Source organism: Cyrtonyx montezumae, unplaced genomic scaffold (assembly GCF_038088225.1).
Source record: "Cyrtonyx montezumae isolate F1298 unplaced genomic scaffold, pur_monq_1.0 scaffold_21, whole genome shotgun sequence".
NCBI classification, from domain to species: domain Eukaryota; kingdom Metazoa; phylum Chordata; class Aves; order Galliformes; family Odontophoridae; genus Cyrtonyx; species Cyrtonyx montezumae.
The window spans coordinates 4,347,138-4,374,526 of record NW_027071948.1 but is presented as its reverse complement, the minus strand read 5'-3'; the positions used below and the strand labels follow the sequence as shown (position 1 = coordinate 4,374,526).

At 48.9% G+C, this 27,389-nt stretch overlaps 1 protein-coding gene across 2 annotated transcripts; it reads left to right on the top strand.

Annotated features, from left to right (window-relative positions):
* The first annotated feature begins 1,629 nt into the window (after positions 1-1,629).
* IFFO2 (intermediate filament family orphan 2) lies at positions 1,630-27,389 on the top strand. 2 transcript variants are annotated; one of them, XM_065738117.1, is made up of 9 exons: positions 1,630-2,237; positions 17,787-17,847; positions 18,160-18,255; positions 19,863-20,003; positions 21,705-21,847; positions 23,901-24,021; positions 25,956-26,045; positions 26,664-26,794; positions 26,966-27,389. In XM_065738117.1, exons 1-9 carry the CDS (start codon positions 1,645-1,647, stop codon positions 27,069-27,071), a joined length of 1,482 nt encoding a protein of 493 aa, XP_065594189.1. In that variant the 5' UTR covers positions 1,630-1,644; the 3' UTR covers positions 27,072-27,389. The 2 variants fall into 2 exon arrangements, with proteins under 2 accessions (XP_065594189.1, XP_065594190.1); XM_065738118.1 differs by lacking the exon at positions 19,863-20,003.

Here is a 27,389-nt window from a genome sequence, read left to right as displayed (position 1 = left end):
GAGTGTACAGGAGAGGCAGCCAAGGGGACGCTCAGCTCTGGGGAAGGGTTTGCCTTTCCCTGGGAGGGATTTGAAGTCGAATTGCTTTGGCAAATGCCAAAGTGATGAGTGTGCCCTCGAGCACACCTGCAGCCTGTGCTGGCTTATCATGGTGATTGCTGCCCTTCTCTACGCTGATGCAAATATTTGGTTACTGGGGAAGCAGGCCACGTGTCCACAGTCACCAAGGGCGACTGTGATGCTCTGCCTGAAATGCCATCACCCGCACCTCCCATCACTCTCCTCATATCTGGTGTGGGTTTGTTTCCAAAATATTTGTTATCTCCACGCGGAAGGTGGACACAAAAGGTACACACCGAGGTGACGTTGTCCCATTGTGCCCCAATCTGCAGAGACAATGGGAGGAAATCCCAGTGTGCAGAAATGGGGAGGAAGGTGTGAGGGCAGCAGTGCCCCTTCCACGAGAAGCTGGATTTACTGGGGAGGTTGGGGTGCAGCAGCCCCACGGAGGAGTTTTGGTGCCCATCCATTCTCCCTCTCCAAATAGCATTCCAATAAAGCAGTGGCTTTGATTTGCTGGATGGCTCGGAGCTCTGGGAGCTGCTTATTTAGTAACTTAATTATTGTATCATCAGGGTAGCGTTAGTTAGTGCTTAAGCAATTGTCTGTCTTCAGATAACCGCTAAGAAAATTAATCTTTTATTGTTTCATCTTACCAACTAAGCAATCCCCCTGAATTTCAGAACATCCTACAAGGTGTGTGAGGAGTGTGGCTCACGGGGCACGATCAGAATCTGTTGCTTATTTTGTTCAGAACGATTCAGGTGGGACTTGTGCTGCCACTGTGCACAGCCCTCTACGGCCCCCAGCACCCCCATATAGCCCCCAGGTCTTACCAGTGGTTGTATCTCCTGACACCCATCAGTAGCCCTATATGGTGCCCACCAATGGCCCTATATAGCCCCCAGCACCTACCAGTGGCCCTGTATGGTGCCCATCAATGGCAATGTATGGTGCCCAGCAACCCATCAGCGACACCATATAGCCCCCAGCACCCAACAGTAGCCCTATATTGAACCTAACGCCCACCAGTGATCCTGTATAACCCTTAGCACCCATCAGTGGCCCTATATAGCCCCCAGCTTCCACCAATGGCCCTATATAGCCCCCAGCACCCAACAAGAGCTCTCTACAGCCCCCAGTACCCACCAGTACCACTGCATAGTGCCCAGCAACGGCCCTATTTGATATCCCAGCACCCACGCAGCCCTCTCCAGCCCCCTTCCAGGACTCTTCCATCCCTACGACTGGCAGGGCGGGAAGGGAGAAAGAAAAAAATCATTTTCTCTTTCACTCCCCCCCAACTCCCCGCAGCGAACACGTGGAGCGGCGGTGGGCGTGGCTACCGGCGATGGGGGCGTGGCCTACACCAGCGCGGCGCTGCGGCGAAGGGGCGTGGCCACCGAGGAGAAAAGGGGCGTGGACTGCGCGCGGTGGGCGGGGCCTGCGTGCCGGTGCGGCGGTTGCGGCAGCCGCAGGAGCGCGCGGCGGCGGCGGCGGCGCCTCCAGCTCTCCCCGCCCCCTCCCATCATAACGGCGGTTCGCATCCCGCGCGGCCGCCGTTCCCCGCCGCTCCCGTCCGCCATGAACTCGCTGCTGTTCGGCGAGATGGCCCGCGCCTTCTCCCCCGGCGTAACGGCGCCCGGAAGCGGCACCCCGGGAGCGGCGGGCGGAGGAGCGGCGGGCGGCCCTCCGGTAACGGCGGCTCTGCGGAACGATCTGGGTTCCAACATCCATCTGCTGAAAGGTCTCAACGTGCGCTTCCGCTGCTTCCTGGCCAAGGTGCACGAGCTGGAGCGGAGGAACCGGCTGCTGGAGAAGCAGCTGGCGGCCCAGCAGTGCGAGCGCGACCGCCGCCTCCGTTACAAAACGTTCAGCCGGGATCAGGCCGTGCAGACCGACGGCGGCGGCCTTCCGTCGGCGGGCTGTGCCCCGTCTGCTGGCCCCGCTCCCGGTTTGGCCCCGTCTCATTACAGCCGCCTTCCCGGCACCATTTGGAGCTACACTCAAGTGCGACGTACCGGCGGCGGTGGGTTGGAAACGGTACAAGGGCCCGGAGTGTCGTGGATTCATCCGGACGGAGTCGGGGTGCAGATCGATACCATCACACCCGAGATCCGGGCGCTCTACAACGTGTTGGCCAAAGTCAAGAGGGAGAGAGACGAGTACAAGAGAAAGTGAGCGGGGTGGCCCTGGGGGGGGGGGGGGGTTAAGTTGGTTGGGGGAGAGCTGTGGGATCCCCAAATCCATCCCCTCCCCCCCCCCCCCCCACCATCTCCTCTTGCCCCTCTGGAGATTGGGGATGGGTCCTCCTCGTTTCTTGATCCTCTGGAGAAGGGATCCAGGCTCCCACACTTAGGGGTGCCCCTTCCCCTAGCATCACAAGTGCGTGGAGAAGGGATCCCCCAGCCGGGGATGGGGTTCCCAGCGCAGTGACCCTCTGCAAAATGGTCCCCAGTTGGCTGTTGCAGTGCTGGGGGTGCAGAAACTTCCCCCCCCCCCCCCTCCCCCCCATTACGCCTCGATCCTCCGGAGGTGGGATTTGGAGCCCCCAGTTGGAGGTGGGACCCCAACTGACCCATTGGACCCCAAAATGACCCATTGGAGAAGGGATATGGGGATCCCATTTAGTGGTGGGCCCCCAAACACCGTAATCCATCAGAGAAGGGACCATCAGAGAGAGGACTTGGAGTTAGGCCTCCCCAGCTCTGCGATCCTTTGCAGAGGGGTTTTCCCCTCCTCGGCTGAGCGGCACAGCCCTGAGGGCAAAGGGATATGGGGACCCCCAGTTGGGATTAGGCCCCTGTTTTGCCATGATCCTTTGGAGAAATGATTTGAGGACCCCAGCTGGGGTTAGGCCCCAATTGCATCATGATCATCAGTAGAAGGGATTTGGGATCACCCAGTTGTGTGGTAGAGCCCTGGGGTTGTGGGGATGGGCCCCTTCTTGAAGCCTTCGAGGAAGGGGTCTGGGACCCTCAGTTGGGGTTGGGCTCCCCAGCACCACGAGGAAGGATCTGGGCCCCCTTCAGTTGGGTAGCTCAGCCCTGGGGGGTGTAGGGATGGCCCCCTAGCACCACAGTCCTCTGGAGAAAGGATCTGGGGACCCCAGTTGGGGATGGGGCCCTCTTTACAGCCTCTGGAGACGGGATTTGGGGATCCCCTCCAGCACCATGATCTCTGAAGAAGGGATGTGGCACCCCCTCCCCTGAGTTGGGTGGCACAGCCCTGGGGGCACAAGGATGCTTCCCCCTCCCCCCAGCACCATGATCCTGAGAGAGGATGGCAGCAGCCCTAGCTCCTTTCCCTGGGGAAAATGATGCTTATGGGTTTGGGATGGGGGTAGACCCTTCTCGAGGAGGTTTTGCTCCTCCACCAGCATCCACAGTGCTGCAGGGAGGCTCGGTGCTCCAAGCAGCGTTGTTGGCTGTAAACCCCCTCCAAAACCCCCACGTTGGAGACGGGGAATAATCCGTTGTTAATACGGCATCGCGTCGTTCTCCCTCAATTCAGCCCACCTTCATTTTCAGGACTAATCCGTCGGTTCCCTTCCATCAGCTCAGTGCTGCAATATTTGGGTGGCAGATAACGCAGGGGAAGGGTTGGTGTGAGAAGGAGCTGGTTTCAGTCGGGTCCAAACAAAAGCTGTAGGGCTGCCTTTGTGAGCTGATCTTGAGGCTTCCTTCAACCTGTCGGGGTTTGAAATGGTGTTCTTTGGATTGATGGACGGTGTTCTCCCTTTGCTGTGCTGCGTTTGCCTGCATCTGTGGTAGAGATGGAAGCCAAGGGAGGGAAGAAACAGAGGGGAAGGGTAGTCCAGATTCTGCAGGGGAATTCCTGCATTGCCTGGGAGCTGCTTGGCCCTTGGGACCGGGTGTGAGTGCTCCTGTTATAGGGCTCTGTCGTTTTTTAGGCTTAAAATGCATTCCCTGGTTTGTGTTTTCGCTGGGGAGCAGAAGCCTTTATTCGTGTTTCTTTGCTGTGTGGCCTGCGGAGCTGCCTGAATTTCTTCTGTGCAGGGAACCACAGCTGCAGCACGGGGCTTTTTTGCATTGTTTTACAACAGAGCTCGTGAGTTAACTTGGTCCAGAGAGCCTTTGTGGGCAAGGAATATTCTGTTCAGGCAATAACTCCTGCTCTCTGTGCTGGTGACTAATGTCAGTGCACCTCCTGAAAGCCTCCAAGTGCTGCTCTTGGTGCCTGGAGCACACACTGCATCCCATGGGGGGGGGGGAAAAGAAGTCACCCTCTCTCTGTTGAGCTCCAGAGCCACCGTGGGGCCGTGTTCATTTGGGGCCAGGGAGATGGGAGCGTTGGTGCCAGGAGGAAGCTGCGTTGGGTGATGGTTTGCTTGAGGAATGGACGGGTTGGTGTTGCTCACAGTGGCTTTGAGTCCATGCTCACCCACAGGAGCACGGTGTCTGTGGTTCAGTGCTTTGTTACCAGGTGGTTTTTGTCAGCGAGCACGGGAAGGTCGGTGAGCATACGTAAATACACACTCTGCCTTTGCATTACCTTGCAGGAATAGGCTCAAGTTATTTAGGAACTGCTATCCCAGTGGCAGACAGTCCTCGTGCCATCAGGGCCTGCACCCACGAGTTCCTAACACAGACCTGTGATCTGTGCTTGGGGTCAGAAGGGGCCTTTCTGATCTCCTTTAGGACCCGAGTGCACCCGTGTGCTCTGCCAGCAGAGCTCTGCTGCGTGTGGCCACGGCTCTGCTGACGCGGTGAAACCCTGCTGCAGTCCTTCCCTGCTCTCCCTTCCCTTCCTCTCCCCTCTTTTAACCACCGTGGCAAGCTTTGCTCTGAACACTTGAATAGATTTGTCTATTATGCTTTCAAAATTGTTCTTAATTGGAGCAGATATTGAGCTGGCCAGATGTTGGTCGTCTTTTCCAGCCCAGACTTAACTCTTAGCAAGGGTTGGACTGGAAATAATTGTTTTACCCCAGGATGGTATTTCGTTGGGAAGATTAATAAAGTCCACTTGAAAAAGAGATTATCTTAAATTTGCTGCAGCTGGAAAGGACAAAGATTGTCATTGTCAAAGGCACTGCGTGTCAAAACTCACTGGATCTCATTTTTTAAAGGAGGGAACTTAATAAAAACGTGCTTAAGAGAAGCCCCGGAGGAATGTCTGAAAACTCTTAGAGCTACAATAGCAGTGGTAATAAGATGCAAATGTTAAGCGTAGAGCCAATCAAAAACAAATAATTTTTTTATCCCTCCAGAAGAATGCAATCATCGTGCTAGACTCGTGTCCGTGTTTCAATTGGATACAGAGCTGGCAATAACTCTAAAGCTGCACGTATATGTGTAGGTATGTACTCTGGTGTGGAGGTATATTCTGCTCTGTGTTGGAATGTATTGGATTCAAGAATGTATATTTATGTTTCAGAAAGGGGCAGTTGTGTTGCAGTCAGGTTCACGTTCCCCACTGCTCCCGTATGGGTGCAGCCTGATGTTAGAGATGTTGGGTGCCCCTCATGGGTGTGAATCACAGCATCAGTGCAGCTGGAAGAGACTCCAGCTGCCCAAGCAACGTGAGGTTTGCTGTTCAGTGCTCATCCTTGGGAAGCCGGGTATTTGGTCTTAAAAGGATGAACTCTCTTGGCCTGCAAGGGCAAGAGACTGGGGTTTCTGGGCTGTAGTAATGCAGGAAAAGTTTGTGAGGAGAGCACAGGGCTCCCTTTGATCCTTCATCCAGAGGTGCTACACAGAACCGAGGGATTGAGGCTGCGGTGGTGAAATGCTTGACCAGATGAAGGTTGTGCCTTATTAAACTGGCTTGGAGCAGGAGCTGCTGGGGTCGGGTTGAGATGCTAGGACTGATTTCAAGTAGCGTGTGTTAGCTGTTCACTCTGCACCTTATCTTTGCCTGGCTGTTAGCTCAGAACCCTGATTAAATTAATGAGCTTGCAGACGAAGTGGATCGAAGGGAGGAATCGCCGTGCTGAGCGTTTCAGAGGAGCTCAGGCCGCGCTCTTCAAAGAGCAGCTTCCCCTGTTGAAAGAGAACCACAACGCTTTCTGTGTGCACTGAATTCACCTTTTATTCCTCCGTGAGTCACGGTGGGAAGCCTCGCTCTCGGTGAAGGGGAAAAACCACACAGAGAGCACGGCTGGAGCACGGTGTGGGGCTGCTCGACCCCCACGTGCCTCCGAACTCCAACCTATGAACCCCCTGAGACCCTTGCAGTGTAGGGGTGAGGCAAAAACAAACTTAAACCCGAGTTATTTCTGGCTCTTCCTCGTGGGTAATCACAGCCTTTCTGCAGCGAGCGTTGGGATGGAGCTGAAGGAAGCGTCGAGCCCATGGACAGCTCAGTGGCTGCTTTTTTGTGGTTGGGCATTTGTGGTGAAGCTCTGCCTGGTCTGAAGTTAGCTTCCTGCATTTCCTTCTCTGTGACTAACTTATTTTCAGTTTGCTGGAAGCGTTCACAGGATGTTGCTCATTTTGGCTCAAGTCCCTATCTTAAACTTGAAGTCCAGCTGTTTTCATAGAATCGTTAGGGTTGGAGAAGAGCTCTAAGGTCACAGAGTCCAACTGTCATCACATCACCACCGTGCCCACTAACCACGTCCCTAAATAGAACCACGAAGGTTGGAGAAGACCTCCAAGATCACCACGTCCAGCTATCAACTCATCACCACTGCCGTGCCCACTGACCACGTGCCAAAATAGAGTCATGAAGGTTGGAGAAGACCTCCAAGATCACCAAGCCCAACCCTCAACTCCATGACCACCGTTCCCACTAACCGTGTCCCTAAATAGAACCACGAAGGTTGGAGAAGACCTCCAAGATCACCAAGCCCAACCCTCAACTCCATGACCACCGTTCCCACTAACCGTGTCCCTAAATAGAACCACGAAGGTTGGAGAAGACCTCCAAGATCACCAAGCCCAACCCTCAACTCCATGACCACCGTTCCCACTAACCGTGTCCCTAAATAGAACCATGAAGGTTGGAGAAGACCTCCAAGGTCACCATGTCCAACCATCAGCCCATCCCCACCATGCTCACTACATCGTAGAACCATGAAGGTTGGAGAACACTGAAAATCATCCAGTCCAACCTCAACCCCACCGTGCCCGCTGAGCCGTGTCACGTTTTGTTTGGGTTTATACAGGGGAGATTTCCTTGTTTGATCTAACGTAACACAGTTTATTTGTACTCAGTTTAGTTTAACTGAAGCTCTTCTGCAGCCTTGTGAGCAGTTCATAGTGAAAGATTATCTTGTTCCCAGAACCCTGAGCTGATCTGTGCTTAGAAATGGAATGAGACACTTTGCATGGCTTTTCCAGGGTGGTATTGTCTACATGTTGCTCTCTTGTGTGTTTTGCATGTGTCTCCTTGGGCTGCTGTCACGTGCCAGTGTTAGCTGCAAGTGAAGTGATTGAATGCATCTCCATTTTGTGTTCAGAATAGGAGAAAAGAAGTAAATGTGCAGCAGCACAAGCTTGGATGCACTGATAGATCACAACGTGTCAGGCATATTGTTGGGAAGCCTTGGCTTGAGGTTGGGGATGCCCACGCTTGCTGGTTAATGACTCATGTCAGAGGGTGGCATTTGGTTTTGGTGCAGAAGAGAGAAGTTGTGTATGGCATTTCACAATCCCTGGCTGCCTCTGGGTCTCTCAGCTTCAGAGCAGGCACGAAAAATCCTGTGTGGTCTACCAGAGCCTGCTGGTGAGTTCAGTAACCTAAAAATGAAATTATTAGTGCCATCCCTAAAACGAGTGGGAATCCCTCTCCTGCTTTCCATGCCACGAGTGGTGCTGTCAGCATGCAAAGGCAGCACTGGCTCATGCTCTGGGCCCACCTGAATCATGAGGGCATGCAGAGCAGGGTGCTGTGTGCCCATAACAAGGTGTCCCACTTGCAGGCAGTCTGTGACATCTCCCCCCCAGCTGTTCCCATCAAGCAGTCTGGATGCTGTCCTTACTCTTCCCCCAAATACCTTCCCAATGACTCCACCAGAGTCCCCGACCTTTGCTCATTTCTCTGTTCCACTCTGCTTTGAAAGCCCTCTCTCAAGAGGAAAAGGGAGAAAAAGGAGTGCCAAGCACTTAGGAGCTCTTAATTCACGGGGCAATGTTTTTCCACTAATCTGTATTCTCACCCAGCACGTGGAGCTGCTGGTTGCCAGCGGGGACAGAGCGACCCTGGGAACGAAGCCCTGCTTGCAGCGATGCTGTGCAGGATTTCATCCCTTCCAGAACAGCCCTGGGAGTTCATTAAGCTCATTTTGGGACTGTCCCTCGGGTTAGCTGGGCTTGGGGCTGTGACTCAGCCTGGAGCTGCTCCTCTGATGGCCCTGCTGCCTTCGAACCAAGTTTGTCCTGCAGCTCCTCAGCCCTCCATCATCTCTTCCCTTCCCTAAATAGCACAGGCTCGCTGCTGCCAGAGCTTGATGACCACAGAGCTGCTTGTTTAGTGCAGGTAGCATTAAGCATCTGCTCTCAAGGCAATGCCACCCTCTGTGCAGCATTCATCCCTCATTGTTCATCATGAAGTACTGAACACTTTTGTCACTGGGAATTTGTGCACCAACAAAAACAGCGATTGTGTTGGAGTGAATTCAAGGCTGATCTGCCTTTCTCCACGTGCTGAAAAACGCCCCAGCTTGAATGCTATATCCTCCTAGTTGTCATCTTTATTCCCTTGCTCCCATTTAAATGGCAGGGTACCGCTGTTTAATGGTGCTGCTGTGAAGACCGGTCACTGTAATTAGCTAGGAATACTAAACTATATTAATCTGCCCATTGTACTAAAGTGATTAAAGCAGCTTAAACACAGTAAGCACCCTCACGGCTCTTGGAGGGCTGTGTCAGGAGTGCTGTGTGTTCCCTCAAGTTGCAGGCTTTCAAGAGCTGTTCACTTCCTACCTTCTGCTATCAGTGGCAGTCTTAGAAACCCATGTCTGCTTTATTTTAGTGGCTGAGTGATGGTGGTGGGTGAGCAGGTGGATGATCTTGCAGGTCTTTTCCAACCGATTCTGTGATTCACACTCACTAAGATAATCCAGGTCATAAAACAGAGGTAAGATAAAGCTGGGTTCATAGGAGCACAGTGTGGAGGCTTTGTTGTGCATCTCAGCTGCCACCTTGATTTCCTGAGAGCTGATAAGAGTTCTCTCTCTTGATAAAACAGCTTTATTGGGTTCAACAAACTGCCTTTGGTGTCGGGGCAGAGATTAAGACAACTTTGGCTGCCTTGGGCTCTCGGTTTTGAGGCTGCTCAAAACAGGCAGAGAGAGGTTTAGCATTTACTCTTGGCTTAGGAGCTCTGCCTGCATTTTGCAGAGGACTAATTGCAGTTCTTCTTATCACTTGCTCTTATCAAGGCTTATACCTTCCAGAAGATCTCTGGGGTGGTCGCAGTGCGATTACAACACAGACAAGGAGTGGCTGCCTATAGAAAACCCAACCCTGAGATCAGGAAGAGTCAGCAAAGACCTCTGGTGGAAGTGTTACTCACATCTCCCTGCTCCATCCAGAGAGGAGGAGACCCACGGTGCTCAGCCTTTCCCCTCCATAGCATTGCCGTGAGGTCCTAAGGCAGCACTGGAAAGAAATAATCCTCACCCTACATGGGAAAAATTTCCTGTAGTTCAAAGCTTGCTAGATTACTCCTTGGAGCTGTGATGTAAGAATCTTCCACGTAGTCATGTGCATCAGCTGAGATAATGCGCTGTTTTAACTTGGCAGCCTCCAAGAGGACATTCATGAAAGCTTTCATTAGGTGTTTATAGCAAATAGAAAGGAAATTCATGCCACAGAAGTTTGCCTGTTCTTTCCGACAGCTTAGCATTAGATCTTATTATAGCTTTAAATCTCCTCTGTAACTACTTGTCTCCCCTCAGCTGCCAGGCTTTGGCAAGTAGCTGTGTTTTGCTAAGAGAGCAAAACACGCCTTGCTTGGCTTCTCCTTTTTTCCTCCTGCTCCCAAAGTGCTTCTTCCACACTAATATACATACCAGGTCTTGAAGTGTCTCCTACGTGGGGATTTATATATATATATATTAAAAAGAGCTAAGAATTAGGAGGGGGAAAAAATAATGAGGCTCTGGGACGGGCATGCTGGTGCCTATCATCTTCTCTTTAAATGCATTTGATTACATGATGGGCATTAAGCAATTTCTAAGTTTCCCTCAACAATGGATGGATTCTTCTGTGATTATAACGTGAGTCAGTCGTAATAATCCCCTTTCATTGTGCAGTTTTGTTCCTGAAACTGAGTGCTGGAGTCTTCTTGGTCCCTCCCTTCTGGACGTCCAACCTGACAATTTGGTGAAGAAACTTTTCTTGCTGTGTTCTGCTCTGCTGCAGCTTGTCTTTTATGTCAGTAATGATGCACATTGGGGGGGGATGAGCTGCCCAAAGGAATCACGTGGTGTTTTTGGGACACGGTGATAATAGCACACTGTATTCCCCAGCTCACAGTCCCCTTTGTGTGCATGGGGGCTCTTGGAGCTTGTTTTCCCCCATCCTTCCCATTGCAGCTCTATGAGTTTCTCACATACACGCTTGCACCAGGCGCTCTCTGAAAGAACTGAAGGTGCTGAGCAGGCTGTGCAATAACTGCAGTATGATTCTGCACCTTTGCACGGGCAGCTGTGCCTGCCCTGCTGTCAGAGGGTCAGGAAAAAAAACCACTGTTAGAAGATGTCAAACTTCTGCTTCTCATCTGCTCAGAGATCACAAAACCGTAGGGGTTGGAAGGGCAGAGTTAGAGGGGGAGGATCACCTCCCTCAACCTGCTGACCACGCTTTTTAGTGCACCCCAGGATCCCATTAGCCCTCTTGGCCACCAGGGCACACTGCTCATGGCCAGCCTGTCATCCACCAGGACCCCCAGATCCCTCTCCTCGGAGCTCCTCTCCAGCAGCTCACCCCCCAAGCTGTACCAGTGCATGCAATTATTCCTCCCTAGGTGCAAAACTCCACGCTTGCTCCTGTTAAACCTCATCTGGTTCCTCCCTGCCCAGCTCTCCAGCCTGTCCGTGTCTTGCTGAATGGCAGCACAGCCTTTTAGAGTATCAGCCATTCCTCCCAGCTTCGTAGCATCAGCAAACCTGCTGAGGGTGGACTCTGTCCCCTCCGAGGTCATTGATGAAGATGTTGAACAGGACCAGACCCAGCACTGACCCCTGAGTAACACCTCTATGCTCTAACTAACCCTCTGAGCTCTAAGATCTTTGTACGTGTCTACGTGGGACCCTAATAATGGGCTTTAGCACATGGGACATCTTCAGGCTCACAGTCTCTCTTCTGCTCTTTGTGCTTCACTCGAGTTTTGCAGCATCTGTCGCTCTATTTTGGAAATATTTCCCTTGAAGGAAGAATACAAGCAGGAATAGCACGTTTACACATCCAAATCTCACAGCAGTTGGCTAGGTTTGCACGTGGCAAAGCGTTAGGGCCGAGCACCTGGATGTCTGACACACTGCCTGCTGCAAAAGAAATGTCTATACGTGATCAGCTGTCTTCAGCACACAGTGTTTGTGGTGCTTGTGTTTATTGGAGATTTCCTTACATGGGAACTGAGCATTTGATAATTAACCTGTAGCTAGCAGCGCTGCACAGTCGTGTAATCCTGTGCTTTTGAGCTTACCTGTTTCAAAATGAGTCAGAGTAATTATCTGCAGTTATGACAACAGTTTCACAGGAATGTAATGTTCTTTGCTGTGGCTGTTTCATAAGCTGTGCTCGCAGTTGTCTCCCCTATACCTGGGTGGCAAGGGAGATAAGGGCTCGTCACGTTGGTGCACAGGAGCAGCTCATTGCTGCTGTGTTCCTCGAGCTTTCCATCAGCCAGGGCTGACTGATCAGCTCTGTAGATGGAGGATTTGGAGTGCCCTTTTTTCCCCCTCCCATCTTCTTCCATCTTTGCCTCATACAGGCTGATGGTTTTGTCCTCACCTCGAGCTCTTTGCTTTTTGGGCAGAGTAAATGCTGAGCTCCCTGCCCACCCTGCAAGGGAGCAAACCCCCCAGGCCTTGCATTTTCCTGAATTGCTTTCTTTTTTTTTTCTTTTTCCACAAGGCTCCTTTGTGAGAAACCAAACTGGGCTAGCTCCAGTTACCACGAAGCTGACTGGCAAATGGAAGGCAGGCAGCCCTGTGTTCTCACATTACTGAGCAAATCCTTTTCCCCTTCCCCGGGCTCTGCATTTCAGCTGTCAAAAACTGCCACGGAGCCACGCTGCAGAATTGTCTGTTCAGGGGTTGTAAACACCGTCAAGAAGATTTTTTGACAGGAGTGAAAAATGAATTTAAGCTGCTGGTGCTGAGTGGGAAAGGGCAAGCATTAATCCTGCTGGAACCCTCAGCTGCAGACCTCCGTGCCCAGTGCTTGGAGCTAAGCACATGCAGCTCCATCTGATCCTCCCTGCCTTCATTCAGGCTCTTTGCTGCCCTGGCAAACGGAGAGGGAGGCTGGGAAGCAGCATGCTGCCTGATGCAGTAGTTCCCATACTGTGACTTACATCATCAGGCTTGCTATCTTCTCAGCTGCGGCCACGGATGACTTCCCAGAAATCTCTTTCTGCAGGAAATGCTTTGGGTTCTGTGCTTCTGCTCCTCGAAGCCCCGTTCCTCCCGAGCAGTTTGGATTTCCACGTGCCTGCGGTGAGCCTGGGAGGTGTGCTTAATGTGTTAATCTATCTGTAATCACAGCTGCAGAAAGGCAGGTCAGTGGCATGCAGGCTTCCATTGCAGGACCACTAAGGGTTGGGAAAGGCCACTGAGACCATCTGCATTGATCAACGGAAGGCCTCTGAGGGTGCAAGTGCAAAAAGGAGAGGTGCAAGGCTTATGTGGGTATCAGGAGATGCTCTAGAGTGAGAACTGGCCTTAATTGCAGGGTTGTCGTGCGGGAGGATGTGTCTTGTAGCTGTGTCTCTTAAGATGCCTTAGATTTGGCTGTGAGCCTTGCACTATTGTATGTAGATTCTCCTAATGTAAGGAAAGCAGCACCATTTGCTCTCTAAAGGAATGCAGGCATGGCTGCTGCTGCTGCTTGAAGTTATTGAGCTCCTGTGACATTATGCATGGCTTAATGAACTTAATGAACTTGCAGCTGATTTTTATTGTGGTTCCATTAACATCATTCCAGATGAGTATAATCAGGAGGTATAATTACACAGTGCTTCTCTGTATAGTAACTTCTTCCACTAATTCTCTTCACAAAGAATGGAGCCTAGCACTGGGCTTTAATATTAACCTCTCCTTTATAACAAACCTCCTGAGCTTTAACTGTGCAATTTACCTGTCTAACCTCGACCATTGCTGCAGGTTCAAGGCCTGGACACCCTCACTGCTTTGGTCTTGGGGAAATTTGATGCTGCAGCATCGAGGCTTTGAGCAAAGAGAACTGTGACATGTGCAGAGTGGATGCTGCCCTGCCTGTTGCAAACAACAGATGACTTCATTCGAGAGTGCTGCTTTGCTGCTGTTGTGTTAGAGCCAGCCTTTAATGGAATCAGATGCTCACATTAAATTAATACGTTTTACATGGAGCCCATCAGCAAACATTTAATTTGCTTCAATACGGAGGCAAGGCGTGTGGGAGCAGAGTGGCCTGTGCTTGGGATAATCTAGGGAATCCCTGTGTGGCAGCATCTTGCAAGTGCTCACTTAATCAAGAGGTAGAGTTCTAATTGTTGAGTGTGATCCCACAGCTCACTGAGTGCCAAACCAAACCAGATGGAAAAAGGGATTCTGAAACCAAGGAGAGCATCGGTTGGCTTTCTGACTCAGGTGGTTTCGTGGAGGTTTGTTTTTTGGTTTTCAGTAGTACAAAGCATCTCTCCAAAAAGCCTCAAATCTCACTCAAGATAAAAAAAAAAAGGTCCTAGAAGTGATTCTTGCCCCAGCATACCACCAGCACTCCCTGCCCAAACTCTGAGTCCGACCGCATGCAGGATTAGCATCCTCAGAAGTGGGAGCGACACGGTTCCACTTCGGAGGGGCCGTTAAGTGAAACCAACATATAACGACCTGAGTTACAAACTGTGATGTTGATAGTTATTATCTAGGTGGTGGAGAAGGGATTAGCAGGCGTGTTGGTGCAGCCCCGGCGCGTCAGCATGAGTAACACGGGGTGATGAAATGGGTCGGGTGCTGTGAAGTGTTAAATCCCGTGCCAGAGCTGGTGAGCAGGCAGCACGCCTTCCACTTGGAGCTCCCATCAACAAGGGTTGGGCAAGCACAAAAGAACAAGTGGTGCTGCCACAAAGGAAGGCGAGCTGGGAGATGCGTCCCCACTGGAATTGCTTGGTCTTGCCATGGGGTGGGTGTTTTCTCCGTTTCCTTGCAGGTGTGGTGCAGATGAGCAAGGCTGGCTGCATCTCATGCCCAAAAAGGGAACGGTGGGGCCTTAGTGTGCAAGAAAAACCAACTGGAGTCGTGTACATCCGGGAGGGTTTTTCAGCCATTCTTCAAACACACGCTGTATTTTTTTCCTATTGTGGGCTTCAGCACTTGAGCTCTTTGCTGCTTCTTCTTCTGCCTACGAAGGCAGAGCTGAAAGATTCCAAGTCCGTGCCTATCCTGTCATTAAGTATTATCCGAGGAAGGTTTGCTCCCTCGAGGAAGGGTGTTTTTAATGGAAGAGAGAGCTCAGTGGACACCATCCAGCATCATTAACAATCAGCTGCTCTGCCTTGAAGCCTATTTCAATCCGTGTGTTTACATCCAGCTTGTTATGTAAACCTGTCATCTGAATAACACCATACTCCTACATTTGTAACAGAAACTGAACCGAGCAATTTTTGGGAAGGCAAATGGCTCCAAAACTTTCTTTCTGAAGCAGTTGGTGCCAATCTGATGGGCAGTTCTCATTCTGAAATTCGCTTTGATGGTTCTGGGAGAGGAGAATTAGCTCATGCTCATCAGTGCTGGTGTGCAGGAGAAAGAAGCTTGGAAGTCTGTTGTGTCAACCTCATGAATGCCAGGGTTTGTGTGCTTCAGAAACGATTTTAGGGGATGTCGTTGAGTTCTTGAGATATCCCCCCCCTTACTGGTGTTGGTGTTGGTGTAGCTGCTCTTCCAATTTCAAAGGAAACGCACAGGTCTGCGGTGTGACTCAGCTTTACAGGAATAAGGCTTTAAGCAACCTTAATCCTAGCTGACTGCTGGTGAGTATTGTTTGTCTAATATCCCTGCAACGCTGCTGTTCCCTTTAAAGCCAGCAAACAGCCTTTGTTCTCCTCTAAGCTATGCAAGACACTTACTCTTAATCACAGGGCTGCAGAAGTAGTTTGGGGCCCAGAGCTGCAGTGACTGCACGCTGCTGGAATGTAATATGTCACATCTGGTGAAAGGGAATCGGTCCGGATCTGCTCCAATGCACTCTAGGCCTTCTTCAGGGGATGGTGGCTATGAGTAAAGCACCCTTGGTAGGTGGGAAAGGTGGGAAGAAAAGCGTGGCTAGGCTTGAAATATATATTTCTCATACAGTGGGCAGTGCAGCCTGCTGGGGTTGAGCCTTGGGGAAGAAGACCACGGTACCACCAAGGTTTGAAAAGACCACTGAGATCATGAAGTGCAGCCATACCTTGACATTCCCCAGCAAGCACATCTTCTGCTGTCAAACAGCAACCGAGGAGGAAGATACTGATCAACACAAATAGTTATCAGGAGAATAGCTTTGGGCTCGTTGATGATGAACGTCAGTGCCGTGCTTAGCATCTTCTCAGTGGCTCATCTCTGCATTTGTTGGAGTGTGCAGTAGCAGCTGCCAGGCTGCCTTGTAAAGTCCTGTGTGTTACAGCAAATAGAGCATGATCGTATGAATGAGCAATCTCTATTGTCTCACTTGCTTGGAAGTTTAAATGAAGAATGAATCAGCTGCCTCATTGTCACCCCCCAGCTTCCCAGCCTTCTCCCTTCTTCTCTACCAGTGACCTGATCGTTCCCCTAATTAAGAGAAACAGAAACCAATGTGGGGTGGGGTGTGTGTAAAAGACGAAGGCCTTTTCCCTCCTCTCTGAGTCTCAGGGAAGGGAAGGATGGCTGTAAATCACCACTCTGTGAAATGCACTTTAAGCAGCACAAAGAGGAGCGATGGAAGGACTGGGATTTCAGCAGGATGAGGGAGGTGAGGCTGAGCAGTCTTTGAGATGCATAATTTTGGCAGCTTCCCAGCGTGGCTGAACTGCTGGGGGAGGAATGCAAATCCTTTTTGCTGTCTTTTTGGCACAGCCAGTCAGAATGTGCAGCTCCATCTCCCGAAAGTACATCCCTCTGTAGGAGTGCAGGTAATACAGCAGGATAACCTGGATGCAGCCAGTATTCCTGATGGAGCACTTACAACCTGGAGGAGCAGTGTGCAGTGCCAGCATTGATTTGCATCCACAGAGGACCAGGAGGAGTGATGTAAGCCCAGCAGCTCTGCCGTATCAGAACGAGCCCATCCTACAGATTGCAATGCTGTCTGCTTTCATTTCACCTTCTTGACTTTAATATTAAATCTGGAGAGTGAAGTTACTATTTTTATAGGAGCGCACGCGTAATCAGCAGTGAGAAAGGAAACAGGATGTGGAAACACAAGCTGAAATATTTGATGACAAATGCAAATTTCAGCCTAAATATTTTATCCTGCTTGGCAGTAAAGACTTGCTGGTAAAAGGATGCACCACCAACCTTACTGAGTAAATCAAATGTGGGGTGTAGGGGGAGAGTGCATGCTCTGTTTTGCTGGCTGCTGCTGCAGGAGGAAACTGCACTCATCTTGGTGCTGCTGCAGTGAGCTGTAACCCATTCAGGTCGTGCAAGCTGCAGTAGAGTACATCCTCTCCTGGTGAAATCCTCCCCATCTTCCAGTTGAGATGTGGTTTCTGATATTTGCAGGATTCCTTCTGTTACAGTGGATCTGGGCAGGTCTCCTGTGGCACTGTACAACCATGGAGTCACAGAGGTTGGAAAAGACCACTGAGATCTCCAACCCCACCCTGCCATGCCCACCCACCACGTCCCCTTCAGTGCATATCTCCACGTGGAGCACCTCCAGAGATGAGGACCCCCACACCTCCCTGGGCATCCTGTGCTGCTCTTCCTGTTCTTTACTCATTTTTTTCCTCAACTCAACCCGTATTTGTTGTATGAGTGCATATCCTCACGTTTCCAAGAACTTTGCTTTCAAGTTAGTGATTGACAGAAGCTGGCAGTACCTTCTGAAATGTTTCTGTGCTTGGAAAGATGTTGCTATACTTGATCCAGTAAGGATGCTTGTAGTGTAAGTCTTAATTACGCAGTTTGTAATGGTGTAATTCCTCTTCTTGTACCCTCACGGATGTGTGTATGCCCTGCATTCAGAGACACTCACCTGGGTGCTCTACTTGAGGGACGTGGCAGAGGTGTGCCTCGAAGGTTTGGATGTAGAGGGCACATAAGGATTCATGTTGATAGGACTGAACTGGTGAATAGTGAGAGTGCTGATTTATCTTCAAATGACTTCTGTTGCTCTGAACATTTCCCACCTTATTTGGAACCAAGTCTTGCACAGAACTGTGGGAAGGGTGCTGATCCCAACTGATTTCACTTCTGTGCTTTTATAGGCTTACATCCCTGGTCTGAGGGTGTACAAGTGAGGGGGACCATCTGCTTGACGTTCAGAGTAGCTGTCATCATCCTACAGCGAGCAGCAGACTTGTGATGGGGAACAAAAAATACATTCTTGCCCACAGTTAACACTCCATCTGCACATCTTGTCTTTCAGATGGGAGGAAGAGCTGACAAGAAGAATGAGCCTGGAGTCTATGGTAGAAACCTTGCGAGAGGTGAGCTTGGACTTAGAGCCCTAGAATCATTCAGATTGGAAAAGACCCCTAAAACCACTGTGCCCACTCAGTGCAGGCAGCATATGCTGAACAGTGTGTGCTTTCTCTACACCTTTCACTATGCTGTTCATCATTCAAATCCTTGTTTTTTCATTAAAACCCCTCTTGCAGCGGCATCCCTTGCTGTGTGAGTGCTTGGAAGCTGAGTGCAGCGTGGGGGTGGTGATTTGCCTTATCAGCCCTGCTCAGGTTAAGTGAGGAAGTGCGTGCTGCCCTGTGGCCTCTCAGTTCTTTGTGTGCTTTCTCTTGCAGGAGGCGCAGGAAGCGGAAGCTCTCCAGGAGGAGTTAAATGAAAAGATTGAGAGATTGAAAGCAGAACTCGTGGTGTTTAAGGGTCTGATGAGTGATGTAAGTACACTGGAGAGCAGAGTGGCCAACTCCCACAGCCTCTGTGAAATGTGTGTGTGTCGTGCAAATGGCTTCATTCATGAAAAAGTTATGGTCTTAGTGAGTGCTGCTTTGTAGTTAGTATTATGACTGCCTTTATGATCTAATGCATCAGACAGATCACCCTTCCCCCTGCTTCCTGTCTGGTCTGTGTAGAGATGCATTAACTTGCTGCTTAGCCCATAAACTGGACTCTTCCCTTCCTCCCCTGATTCCACTGCTGGCCATGCTGGCATTCCAGTCTGCAGCCATGGGGAATGTGCTGGACAACTCCCAGGTTATGGAAAAGGATTCCCTCACCATGCAGCTGTCTTGCATTTTAGCCATTCTGATGGTGTAACTGTGCAGATACCTGAAAGAAAAGCAGGGTGAACACTGAGGTGGCTTTCTCCATAAGACTGAAGCAGTGTGCTGGTGCCAGTTGTCTAATGAAGATGTTCTATTATGCTTATTTATTCAGTAATTTTGTTCAGAACCGCTTCCTCCGGTCTTTTTATAAGCTTGCAGAACCTGCTCCCTGGTGTCAAATATATTCTCTCAGGGCCACTAGATCTATTCATGGGAAATTTGGCAATTAGCTGTCTCTTCTTCTGGTGTTTAATGAAGAATAGGCATGCTTGGTTAGAGGCAGTGTGAATCTCGTTAGGGCTGCATCACTTAGAACCTGTTCACAGAGGGAAAAGTATTGTTCAGTGTGTGCAGAAAGGGTGGTGGTGAAAGCAAACATCCTGCTGGACTCGAGAGAAAGTGTGCTCTGAGCTTTTCAAGGTGGAAGAGCCTAAGGAAAGCAGCAAGAATGCTTGTGTGAATCCCCCCATGTAAATATGTAGAGCAGAGAGACACAGAATGTTGGCACCTGCCTCTTTTGGCTTCCTGTCAGTTGATAAGACTGTGTTTAAAGAGTGTCATTGTTTATAGCCTTGTCTTTTTATATATTTTTTTTTATAATGTGTTTGGAAAATAAAAACCTCCCAGAGTTGTCCAGAGGTGCTTGACAGAAGCTGGAGAAGAATCAGAATCACAGAATATCCCAACTTGGAAGGGACCCATTAAGCTCACCGAGTCCAGCTCCTAAAGAAACCTGCCTAATATTTTAAGACAAAGAAAACAAAGCCAAATTCTCTTGTTGGAAAGCGAATTTGCTCTTTAAGGGTGCTCTGCAAAGAGTTTTTTCCATTTTGCTGGTCGGTGGGATGGTTTCCCAGCCGCTGAGGTGCTTTCCAACAGAGTCCATCTCACCTAGGCTGGGTGTAAAAGCACAGGATGGTGTTACTTCACGTGGATCCAGCAGTGCTGTCTGAATAGGAGCAGCTCTTATAAATTCTGGAGTTGCTTTGGGTTGGGCGTAGGTTGTTCAGTGGCAAATAACTGAGCTGAAATTTTCTTGGAATTGGACACAAATATTAATCCTGTTAGCTGCCTAGTCTGCTTAGACTGTCTTTCCAGGAGAACAGGACGTAATATTGTTTAAGAATGGTATGCCCTGGGGTTAGAGAGATACTGTGGGGTATCTCTGCTTTCCTGAACTGTATAATAATAGAAGATAATCACTGCTGTCCTTCCTGCAGCCCATGACAGACCTGGACACAAAGATCCAAGAAAAGGCCATGAAGGTGGACATGGACATCTGTCGGCGAATCGATATCACAGCCAAGCTGTGCGATGTAGCGCAGCAGCGCAACTCTGAAGACGTTTCCAAGATATTCCAGGTGATTAGGCTGTGAATTTTCTGCAGGGTAGGACAAGTAGCGATGGGTCAGGAGGGAGCAGTGTTGAGAAGTGTGCTCCAGGTCGCCTCCATTTTCGGAGATGTCTCTGTGCAGACCTGTTTTCTTCTCTCTCAGTGTTGGAGCGTAGCTGTGTGCTGATGTAGTGCTAAGAGAAAACAAAAAAAATAAATGGAGAGAGCTCTCAAAAAAGAAATCTCGAGATGAACTTTAAGACACGGTGTCAGTCTGATCCCATTCGATAATGGATGCATTATAAAAAAGCATTCCAGGGCCTAGGTTTGCATAAATAACTTCCTCCTCACAAGTGAGAGGTGTTAAGCTTGTAGAACTGTCATCTGAACGTTCTTATTTCTGGCTCAAGCTCCACGGCCAGAAATAACACTTCTATGGTGGCGAGTTATGATTGCTTTGCGAGACCAGCAACTCTAATTGCTTTCCTTGAGCTCTCGTGGCTCCTTGGTACCAGTAGGAAAAGTTGTTTAATTTACTACAGAAGCAGTTGTAGCTCTGTGGTGTGAGCAAACCTGTAACTCCCGATGCAGTTGGTCTTGTGTCATACCCTCCCTTTCAGTTGTGATTAACCCGGCTTCACTTTGGTCTAAATGTGTCTCGTTCAATCCCTGAATGAATCTGATGCTTTTCTCTGTGTCATGATGCCATATGAAAGCACTGTAAATATCCTCGTGGTCTCCACTGGTTGTGTATTTTGGCTGTGACAAAGTTGCCTCAATGTTTGGTGGTTTCTTTTTCTGTTTTTATTTTCTTCTTCTGTTTTTTTTTTTACTTTTTCCCCCTTCACTTCCAGAGAGATTCTGATCTCCCGTTTGGAGACGGTTATTTTTGGTGGCATATTGAGCCACTGCACTGTGCTCGTGGTTCCTTCTTGTCTCTGAGCAGAGCTGCTGTCTTTCTGCTCAGAGGTAACTGCAAAGCACACTTCTGGTCAAGCATGCAGTGGTTAAAATGATTGGTATGGAGAGCAACACCAACAAAGGATGGCTGGTGTGTCAATTAGAGGGAAAACTGCAGTAGGCTGTGTGTGACTCAGTGCTACTTTTACGTTCACAATCCTCAGCTGAAGAACCAATCCTCTGTGCCCTTTGTGGCACAGATTGTCCCTTGAATTCTCTGCCTGTCTGCAAACTTCCTTTCTTTAGAGGTTGTCCAGGAATGGTCATGGTTGGGTTAATCCTCCTCCTGTCAGTCTGAAGCCTCTGCTTATGACTTGAATCTCTGAAAGGTTTCTTGTCCTGCTCTTCACAGCTGTTCAACACTGGGAGCAACAGCCTGTGGTGGTGGCAGGAAAGGGAGAGTTCTGTCATTGCTCTCAAGCCTGCTGCCTGGGCACTTCTGCAAGCTTTTGCTTTTCCCCTGTATCATTCTAACCTCTGCATGTTCTCTGGTAGGTCACAGGCTGTTGTCAGTGAACAGATGAACATCTGTAGAGCGCTGACAGCCCGCAGCTTGCTTTGCTCCTTGCCATTTTTGAGCTGCTTTCTTGTGCTCTTTGTTCCCCCCTCACTAATGGATGCCAATCTAGAATACGTGCAATCCCTGAAGTGCCTGGGAGCTGATGCAGTTAGAACCACCCAAACATGACGTGATGACGTGATGCCTCTCCTTTATTTGACACAGCATCTCAAACGAACCTTCTAGTTACAACTCCTCTCTCCAATTAAGGTGGCTTCCAAGAAGAAAGAAAGAAAGCTCGCCTCCGACGACGACCTCTCAGAGCAGGACGCAGACAACGGCAGGTTCTCTGACGACGAGGTCAGCTGTTCTTTGAACATCACAGATGAAATGAAGCGTATGTTCAACCAGCTGTGAGTATCGTGGATCACACGGGGAAGACTGACGTGCACACTTAATCTCAGAACTCAAGTGCCGAGTTATTTCTGTCAGCACTCAGAAGGTTTTTTGACGGTGCAGAATTTGAGTCTGGGCGTTTTCTCTGTGGTTTTGCGTTCTAGGGGGAACCTTGCTGCTTTTTGAGCTGGATGGAATTTGGCACTTTTCTCGCTGAAAGCTCAGCTGAGGAGTGATTCAAACTTCTCCAGTGTTTCCCATCATTTCTCAGTCCAGCTGCAGGCACGTGGCAGTGGTGGACGTGTCCAGATGAGTTGTAGCAGAGGATGACAGTCATATAGATTCCCAGAATGTTGTAAACCTTGCTGCGAGGTCTGTTTTCCTAGGCAGGAAGAGTCTTGATTTACTGAGCCTAAAGATTTACCCTCAGTGGCCACGGGCTGGTGAGAGTTAAGGGTCTCTGCCGTTTTCTTTTGGCAAAGGGAGCCCCAGCCATAGGTCTGATTTCAGTAGCATTTCAGTATTTGTGTCTCCTGCCAACTTCTGCAGTGACTGTGCTGGGAGAGGAAAGAATTCCCAGTGCTTTCCCACACATCAGTATTTAATACGTAGGAGTACACAAGTCTCTCTCTAAGAGCACTGGCTCCTCTTTTGTTGTCAGCTGTTGCCAAAAGTTCTGTTCTCAGGCCATGCCCCCTCCTTCCCTCCTCAGTTTCACATGTAGGAGGGCACGATGTGCCCAAGCAGTGCAGGTAATTCTTCATGTGAGAACTCTTGGGGCTGTGTTCGTGGCTTATCGAAGATGACACATGTCTAAGTGAGTCCTTTATTTGGGTTATCAAGGTTTTAGCAGGTAGGAGGTGCGTTTTACACGTAGCTGACCTCATTAACAGAAACCTCACACGACTTTCACTGTGTCTGTAATGATGACCTTAATGTATAAGTGCCCAGCACTGAAAAGTCAAAATGCAGTCGATGCTGAACAACATTTGTCCGTAACAGGCATCAGTGGGAGTCTGCATTCTGACAAGGACAGCTCTTGCAACAAAAAGAAACGGATCTGAAGGAATTCAATTGCAAAAGACAGAGTTGTGTATGTCCCAAATTTTGATTTTATTATTTTGTGAGGCTCTGCTGAGTAGAGATAAATACTCTGGCTTCTGTGCCAAGCTTCTCAGCCTCCTCAAGATAGCAGGGGATTCAGCTCCTGGATTGAGATGTTATCCTCTTAAGAGGAAGTGAGCTAAAGAAACAAAAAAGTATCAGCCAGAAATTAGCAAACTGCTGCTGGGAGCAGCTTCAGGTTTTTGCCAGGCCTCCTTAACGAAGATGAGAAGCAGCTACTGGCGTTTCACTGCCTGCTGTGCAATCCAAGAGGGACCTGACTGCCTTCTGAAATTTCTTCCTTTATTGCTCAACTGGCCATATGAAAGGGGCTTGAGCAAACAGTGGGGTTAAAGGCCACTCTGCCACTGTCTTTTCTCAGTCTTAAGTGGGTTTAGTAGTGTCTTTGGTTGTCCAGGTCAATGGTAAGTACTTATGTTCACTTGCACATCATTTTGGGGCTCAGTTTGCTCTTACTTATCTTTGAAAGGAATGTTTGTAAGTGCTGCAGGGGGAAACCTTGGCTAAACTTCAGCGTGAAATCAGCAGGGAACCCTCGAGTGGCTGTTTCCTGTATCATTCCCCAAACTGTGGTTGAGTTCATTTTCCCATGTATAGAAAGAATAGTTTAAAACATTTTTGTGGTTTTGCAAGCAGGGGAAACTAACAAGCAGCACCATCTGGAGGACAGAACCAGGACTGTGTGCTTGGACTGGGGATGCTAACAAGGATCTCTTATTCTGCTTTGGAGTGGCAAAGAGCCCAGGAGTGAGGGACTTGCAGACAGTGGCAAAGCCTGTTTTTAAAATCATTCAAGATTTTCAACTGCTTTGTTTCCTTTGTTCGGTTCTTGTAAGCCCTTTTTTTTTTTAATTATTATTATTATTCTTCCTTAAACATGAAATGAAGGGCTGAAGGAGTGGGGCTGGAGTTCTCTTCACTCACACTTTTCCGTTACCTCAACAGTCGTGAGACATTTGATTTTGATGATGACTGTGACAGCTTGACGTGGGAAGAGAACGAGGAAACGTTGCTTCTTTGGGAAGACTTCACAAACTGCAATCCTTCAATCGACCTCCAAGGAGAGGTGAGTATTTCAGTGATCTCCTTCAACTGCTCTCTTCAAAGATGGTATCCCTCAGCTGCTCCCTCAGCCATCCGAGCCTTTGGATATTTGACTGGTGATCTAGTTTGCCGTGCAGACTTGCTTTGATTTTCAAATCCTCTTAGTGCTTTCTCTCCGTGGTTGCTTTTCAGCCTGTGCAATCACTTTATTTACCAAACTTCATTTCTTCTGCTCCTTCAAACTGAAGGAGAGAGAAATATCAAGCAAGTGCCAAAAGGTGCAAGGCTCTAGCTGTTGTAGGAGCATCACACCAGCTGCCACCCTGACCAAGTGAGTTAGCTGAAGCCCTTTACTTTCCATGCAGCATCTCACTTTCTATGGAGGGCGTCATTTGCTCTTCCATTGTCCAAACAGCACGTGTGGTGTGTGAGATGGTACTGTGCCCTCATTCCAGCAGGGAGAACAGTAAACTTGGTGTGGTCCGTGTGTGATGCTAAGGTGCATGCAGCCTGACGCTGCGTAAGGCCCGAGGGATCTTCTGAGCCCACAAATCTCATGCTTCTACCTTCCCAGTCAATAGGAATCTCCTGGTGCTAGTGGATAATAAACAGCTTGCTCTTAATCCCTCAGATCCCATGCAAAGTAAGCTAATGGCTGCACGCTGCCTCATTCAGTGACTCCTGAGCCTTTTTAAACAGGCCTAAAGAGAGATTGAAATGGCAAGGTCTGGCTCTGTGCAGGCAGTTTTAAACGTGATGCTATTATTTCCTTACTGAGCAGCATGACAGCAGTAGGTAGGCAATAATCCTGCCTTCTCCCATCGTTGCCGTGGTACAGAGATGCTGAGGCTGCAGTCTCCTGAATATTGTCTTGTGTTGACTGCCAGGGGTGTGTTAATTTACATCTTCCCATTTGTGTATCATCTGGCATAGCCTGAAACTGCAGAGATTATTTCAAAGTGCTGGGACTGCAGAAAGCAGCATACTTAGCTGTACGTCGTCTTTTGAGCAGGAAGAGTGGCAGAGTGATAACGTGCAGCCGTGTACTGGAATTAGTGACAGATTCATTTGCATACACCCATGTGTGCATGTATAAGCACAGCTATCAGAGGAACATTGCCGAACTCAGACCTTCAGTGCAAAAAAAACTCCAAAGGTTTTAAGAAGCTTAAATCCTTCTAAATGAAAATTACACAAGGAAAGGGTAGATCCGTCTTGTAGATGGAGATTCAGAATAAAGACTGCTCTGTCTGTGCCTGGTCTTTAACACAGTGCTTTACATGCCTGAATCTTCCTTCCACTGCCTTTATTCCTTTCAAGTTCTTACACGGTGCCCTCGCCACCTTCTTTTACGACCTTCCTCCTCGAAGCACTTCTGCATATAAAAGGATAAGTGGAATGATTCTTGTAACTATAGGCTGGTTAGCCTGACGTTGATCCCATGTAGGATCCTGATAAAGCTGCTGCAGATGTGGCCGAAGGATGGTGGCAAAATTAATGCTCGTCAGCACTGTTGTGTGAAATTGATTGCTTCACCTGGGGTTTAAGGAACACGTTTTAATAGGAAACAATGCACGTCGGCTGTGTGTGTGAGGTGATGGAAACAGAATGGTCTTGGGAGTAACAGGATGTAACCAGAAAATAAGAATTCCAGAGCAAGGCTGTAAGTGGTGCTGTGCTCAACACAAGCTAAAATAAAAACGTGAGTTTCGTGTCTGGAAAGCAGTTACCACCTATTTATACACAATCAGACTGGGAAAGGTTCAGCAAATGTTTCATTCTCTGGTGTCATCAGGCATCTGTTTGTTGCTGGAGTCTTGATCTGAGGTTCCTTTGCATGAAAGGATGTAAGAGCTTGCATTTCCCAGTGAGGTTCAATGAGAAAAATCTGCAGTCTGCTGCTGAGTACCGTGTGTTAGTTTCTTGCTAATTCTTTGTGTCCCAATTTCCCATCAGGAAGAAAACCTGGGAAACTTGATCCACGAAACAGAGTCTTTCTTTAAAACAAGAGACAAGGAATACCAAGAAACAATAGGGCAGATAGAGGTAAGGAAGTGATTCATGACCTTGTAAATAATTACTAGTGGACAAAAGCATGTGCAGCGTTCTGGTCACACGTACACGTGCACATACTGGCAAGGTGGAACGTGCATCTCTTATCAGGAGTGCAAAGGTGTTTTCCTTTGACAAACTTTTGGATGTTTTTTTTTTTTCCTAAACACTGTCTTCATCACTACTCCTGGCCAAGCATAGATCTGTAATTAGTGCAGTGAGAACCTTCAGAACAAAGAATCAAGGTTTTTTTTTTTTCCCATTGTTTGTCTTTCACACCCACCATCAGACTGGGAAATGTTGTACAGGAAAACACCTCAGAGGTTGCCAGGCACAACATCTCATCATCTTTGCCCTGAATGTGCTTTCATTCATTGCTATATGTGGACAAATGACATACCAAGCAGCAGAGCACAATATAAGGGCTGCTATAAAAACAGCACCGAGCCCTGATTAAAATGCACCTCGTAAGGTGATGAATGCACTCAGCATGCAACACTGGCATAAAGGACTTACATATCCTTAGCAGTGTGTAAAGCTGAAAGAGGCTGGGAGAAGCGTGATGGTTTTCTTTTCTCTTTCTTGAGCTGATGGTTTTCTCTTCTCTTCCAGCTGGAATTGGCCACGGCCAAGAGTGACATGAACCGCCACCTCCACGAGTACATGGAGATGTGCAGTATGAAAAGGGGCCTGGATGTACAAATGGAGACCTGTCGTAGGCTAATCAAAGGTTCAGCTGACAGGTAGTGAGCTATTACCCTGCTTCCTTTTATGCTCTGCAGAACTGAAGCTTGTTAGTAACTGGTTATTGTTTAAAGAGAGGAAGGGACGATTTCCTTCGTGAGTCCCTTGTTTTCTTGCCTGTCGGTGGTGTTTAATACTTCATCTAAACCTTTCTTCTGAACTTCCTGCAGAAATTCTCCATCTCCCAGCTCTGTAGCCAGCAGCGACTCAGGAAACACAGATGAAATTCAGGATGAGTTGGACAGAGATGCAGACGTGGAGCCCATGGTCAGCTGATACGTGGTTGGAGCATTCCAGGGAAAGGGAAGATGTGAGCAAAGATTGAAAAGCAACACACTGATGGGGGGTGAAGAAAAAACAAATAACAATAAGACTCATAAGCCCCCGCACGGGGCTTCTAAGGACTCATTCCTACATGCATCCCCACCCCACCCGAGGATTGGTGCTGTAAATTTCTATTGTTATACAATTCACAAACGCAGAGCCCTGTAAGAAAACATGGTGTTTTAATTGTGCCTTTGCCCCAAGCTGAGCCACTTTGAGCTCCAGTGGAATATTACTAGCAGGTGTTTTTATATTTAAAATAAGAGTAAA